At 29.6% G+C, this 5,401-nt stretch overlaps 1 protein-coding gene across 1 annotated transcript in view; it reads right to left on the bottom strand.

The window, feature by feature from the left end:
• Positions 1 to 1,693, bottom strand: part of LOC106318211 (homeobox-leucine zipper protein REVOLUTA) — a 4,835-nt gene extending 3,142 nt beyond the window's left edge. The window contains exons 1-6 of the mRNA XM_013756089.1: positions 1,482 to 1,693; positions 904 to 1,320; positions 594 to 756; positions 435 to 508; positions 270 to 360; positions 87 to 182 (exon numbers count right to left, since the gene is read on the bottom strand). Coding sequence (XP_013611543.1) covers positions 87 to 182; positions 270 to 360; positions 435 to 508; positions 594 to 756; positions 904 to 1,136 — 657 coding nt within the window. The 5' untranslated portion in view covers positions 1,137 to 1,320; positions 1,482 to 1,693. The remainder of the gene's footprint in view (positions 1 to 86; positions 183 to 269; positions 361 to 434; positions 509 to 593; positions 757 to 903; positions 1,321 to 1,481) is intronic.
• Positions 1,694 to 5,401: the final 3,708 nt, after the last annotated feature.

The raw sequence follows: 5,401 nt of genomic DNA, 5'->3' as shown, positions 1-5,401 counted from the left end.
CCAAAAAAAAAAAAAAACAACAACACCAAACTGGTTTAACAATGTGACATGTTTGACACTAATAAGTTTGAGTGGCTCTTTCTTACCTTGACAGGCTCTAAACTAACAAGACCACAGGCTCGAGCTGCCACCCCACTGCATCTTTGCGAAATAGCAAAGATGCCAACCGAATCCGGACCAGGCTAAAACACACACAAAGACATCTCACATTTCAATATTACACATCAACAAGGAAAACACAATAAGTAATGACAAGAGACGTCTCTAACCTTCATCCCAGGCATCTGAACCCAATCAACAGCAGTTCCTGTAGCCTTGGATAGGAACTCTGCCAATGTCTCCTCTGCGATCGAGAGCAGTCTAACAAACCAAAACCAACTCATTAAAGGCAAGAAACGTCACTACAAATTCACAAAAAAAAAGAAAAGCTTTACCCAGCAGGACTATTAGCGTCTCTAAGCGAATGCTGAGGAGTTGTTACCACAGAATCACAGCTTGGATCATTCACCTGATGAACAACACAACATCAAGTCAAATCACTTAATTGATACTTTTTAAGAAAACATTACAAACCAAAGAAGTTTTTAACATACAACAGTAGTAAGCTGCTGCTTCATATATCCATTTTCACAGACGAGCTGAGAAACTTGCTTCTGCAACCTATCGTTCTCCTCCATCAACAGCTTGTTCATAGCCGAAAGCTTCCTGTTTACGCTCTGTAGCCTCGACGCCTCTTTCCTCTGCTTATCTCGACACCTAAACCAAACATAAACAAGATAATTAGCTCTGGATCCAAATCTGGTCCTTCACAACAAACCCACTAGACAGGAAACTTTGTCAGAGCAAAGCAAGCAGACAAAAAGGACTAATAGTCCCACAAAGTGGTCCAAAATCGTATATTACCTCCGGTTTTGGAACCAGACTTTGATCTGCTTAGGCTCGATGTTGGCCAAGATGGAACATTCACGGATCAACTGCTGTCTCCGGAGCGAGCTCGGCTTAGGACACTCGGCGTAGACACGCTCCAGGGCCTCGACTTGCTCAGCCGTGTACCTGACGTACTTGCCGCTGCTGTCTAGATGTCTGTTCATGCTATCACTGCTTCTCTCTCGGTGATTCGCCACCGCCATCTCCATCTTCTCCAAACTCTCAAACTTTCTTCTTCTTTAATTATTTGTTTTTTCTTAGGAAAGTCCGTCTGTTTATGTTTCAGTTTCTTAAGAGAAACGTAAATTGAAAGTCTTTTTTGTTTTTTGGTTCGGACAAAGAAGATTCTATGGTCGTGGCTTGTAGCGAAAGACCAAATCCGACATGTGGATTCTGAGAATTTTGGATAAAAGAACCCAAAAGAAAAAAAGATGAGAAGTTTAAAAATAAATAAATAAAAAGTTTATAAGAACAGAGAGAAAGAAGAAAGATTCAGAAGATCTGAGAATTTTGAGAGATTCTTCTAGGAAAACAGAGTGACGAGAAACACTAACTGGATGAAGTAAGCATTATCAGAATTGAGGACACATAATAAGCCTTCTAACACACTCGGTACAATTATTGAAGCCAAGCTGAGAAGTTTATTTTCAAGAATCTGATGACAATTTAAACGGAATTAAAAGACAGAGGAGAGAGAGAGTTTGTGTGGTTAAGTGAGAGAGTGAAGGAGAGAGAAAGAGGTGGGGGGGGGTGAGAGTTTAAGTGATGCGTGTCCGCTGTCCGAGCTTAATAAGAACAGAGAGAGAGAGAGAGAGAGAGGGGGGGAAGAATAAAAGAAAGAAGAAATTGTGGAACAGAGGATTTGCACGCAAACCGACAAGCTTGTGCGTTTTTCTTTTCTTTTCTTTTTATTTTATTTTATTTATTCGGCGTTTATTTACGATGCTGACCCTATTGTTTGTCTGAAATGACAACTTTGTAAGACTTTATTACATTTGTTTTATTTTATTTTTTTCAGCGTAACTTGTTTACTTTGAATTTGCCATTTGGATTAAAGATCAGCTCGGTTCATAATCGACTTCATTTAAAAAAATCTTGACTAAACTGGAAGAATAATCTGTCAACTCTAGTTGGTGAATGGTAAGAATCTAAAGGAACAAAATCTAATTGTTTAGCAATAGACTTGACAAAAATAGTTTTTATACAGTATTGTTGTATGTCTATTTCTTTTATGAAGTGCTGTTAGTTTGATTGTAATGGCAAATTAATACGGAGAAATTTTATGTTTACCATTTTTGTGGTACCACTTTTCATCTTTACCATCACTAAAGTGACATTTTTAAAAATATATTTTTCATTAAGTGGCAAAAGACTTTTATACTCTTGTTCTCTATATATATAATAAAATCTTATTTAAATAATAAAAAAAATAAAAAAGGTAAAAATAAAATAAAAAAAAAATTATGTTTTTGAATTATACTTTTTCAAATTCGAAATTTTTTATAATTTTTTTTTCGAATTTTAGTTTATTTTTTTTCAATTTTTCATTTTTCATTATGAAAATCAAAAATTATGTTTGAAACTATTTAAAAAAATAATATATTTTTAAGTCTTTATTTATATATTTATTAGAATCCTAAAATTTCATATTCCAAAAACCCTACTCCACCCTTCAACTCTAAACTCTAAATCTAGATTAGTTAACTGTAAGCGTATAAGTGTATTTTACTTTTCATTAGAAGTGAAGGTAAAAGTGATTATTGTAGCCATGAAAAATGATACTATGAATGTGGTATTTGTAGCAATTTTCCAATTAATACTTGATATAATACTAGTTAATGAATTTTAAAATTGTAATTCATATTTGTTTCTGTGTGTAGAAAAATTAAATTTATATACAGATAGAAAATAATAAAATTTAGTCCCATGAGTAATTAATTTTAGATGAAACTTATTTATATTCTTATAATAATTTTCAGTTAGTTTTTACTAGACTGTACAAAATAAAAATAAGCTGCCGCCAAATGATGAAAGAGATATCACTCTAGAGAAACCTAACTTTAAAGATAAAAGTCATAGTTCGATGAAAGGAATGGTTTTGATAAATAAAAATAATAATAGATTGTTCCGGCAAGAATGAAATAAGAACATTGATGTCAAAGCGGCCCTTTTAAAAAAAAAAACATTGATGTCAAAGCTCAAATTAACACACAAAGGAATGAACGCAGAGTTGGTCAAGACTATGTCAGATCCAAATTCACATGAGAAGAAGTCCATAAGGTACTAATACCTCCAACAACTATCATGGGATTTTTAGTTAGCTTGGCTAAATTTTTCTAATATATTGGGACATTATATTTGATGATACATGATAGGAAGATGGACGAGAGAGTTATCAAGGTTTTGAAGAATACATTCATGAGATCGCATAAAATATCAAGTGTTGTTTTGTGTCGCATATCCATATCTTGGTTTTTTAATGCTAAGGAGGTAACATTCTGTGAATACAAATGGAATTTGAGATATCCACCATAATATAATACTTTTACTAAAAATAAAATTTTGAATTGTAAAATTTCAGAATATCGCGAACTATATATTACTGGAAACGAGAATGGACGTTTAAGAAAGAAAAGCCTATGATCGCTCTGTCTCTGACATAATCATTTTAACACATCAAGCAATCAAAGTATGTCTTGTAATGGTAGTGTTTTTATTTGTTAGCATGTCTTATCTTCCTTTATTATACGAACCAATTTTGTTTTATTTCAAGAATATAAATATAAACTCTGTAAAAAGGTTTACGAGAATAACTTGGTGCTATGACTGCTATCCTACAAAAGGCTGTATAAAGGAGCTAAACCGCTAAGAACACGCCAAGACACGAATGCTAATTAAAAGCCATCGTTTGAGTTATTAAAAGGTTAAGTTGGCCAGTTAGGCAGTTACTATTAAACTACCATTTACAAACTGATTAAGGCAGCGCATCATTTATTTGAAGATAACAATTTTTAAAATCAAAAAAGCAATCAGAAGACAGTGATCAGTCAGTCAATCGCAGTGCTACGACTAAACCTCTTTGAAAATTTTACACAACACATATCAGACTGCCTTTTTTACTTTCATCTGTAAGTGTAATTACTTTCTGTAAAAAATAACTTTTTTACTTTCTTTTGGTTCCAACTTCCAAATATAAAAGTTACTTTCTTTGGTTCCAAGTAAAATACCTCTTTTAGTTCTGTTTTTTTTTTTAACTTTTAAGTAAATAATTTCATATTGACAAAATATTAGATTCTCTATACATTATTTACCAAGTGATTTGTACATGTATCATCATTACAATCACTTTAAAAAAAATAATGACATGGCTTTCAAAAAATGTGACATGACACTAACCTAATTATGACATATAAATTTTCTTTCATAAATTTTTACATATTTCTGGTAAGTTTTTTTTAAATATGCGAATAACTATTAACTTCTATATCATCATTATTTATTTCTATATAGTTATTTATTTTTGGCAAAACCATTAAAATATATTTAAACTAATAATTCATAATCACTATTAAATTAATATATATATTTATATATATATTACATTATAAAATAAAATAATTAGTAAATATAAGTACGAATATAATTTTTTACACTAACTTATAAATCATATTTTTTATAAATATACATTTTACCAAAATTAATTGTAAATGTGTCATCAACAAATACAAAACTAAAGCACTAATCAAATATTTTTTTTGATTGGTAAATTAAAAATTTTATTTAAATTTATCGGTTCATTAGATTAATTAACAAATTTATTTTTCTCAGTTTAACATATTTTTAACTAAAACCAACAAAAATCCAAAATTATTATAATATATTTTAAAACTAAGTGGTAAGAGATATATTTAAAATAAATAATAATCTAATTTAATATAATATAATATTACTAAAAATTGTTTTTATGAAATACAATTCTAACTTTATTAAAATTTAAGTAAACTCAAATTGAGAAAGTTAAACCAAAACAAAAGAAATAAGATTACACAAATATGTGTATGATTTTTTTTTCAAACCATTGAAGCTAAAATATAAAAATAATTATGTCAAAATTTAAATTTAAATTTTTTTAAAAATAAAAGAATATTACAATAGAATTATTGTTTATGCGCATGGCGTAGTAAAACTCCAAGTAATTTTACATATAAAAGGGTTTGTTATGAGTCCAATAGATTAACAAAATATGTATCATCTATATGTTGTCATATATATATGATCTCTCCATATCAGAAATATACGTGTTTCTTAAAAATTATCTCAAAACTATACATTTTATATTTAAAGCATTTTATTAGATAACTATAATAATAAATTGTAGTTTGTATAAATAAAATATTTATTGATATTTATGATTTCAAACTAAGAGAAATATATAACCATAGGAAGAATACATTATTAAAATTTCAATATGTTT

Source organism: Brassica oleracea, chromosome C9 (genome assembly GCF_000695525.1).
Source record: "Brassica oleracea var. oleracea cultivar TO1000 chromosome C9, BOL, whole genome shotgun sequence".
NCBI classification, from domain to species: domain Eukaryota; kingdom Viridiplantae; phylum Streptophyta; class Magnoliopsida; order Brassicales; family Brassicaceae; genus Brassica; species Brassica oleracea.
This window is presented reverse-complemented; position numbering and strand designations above follow the sequence as displayed.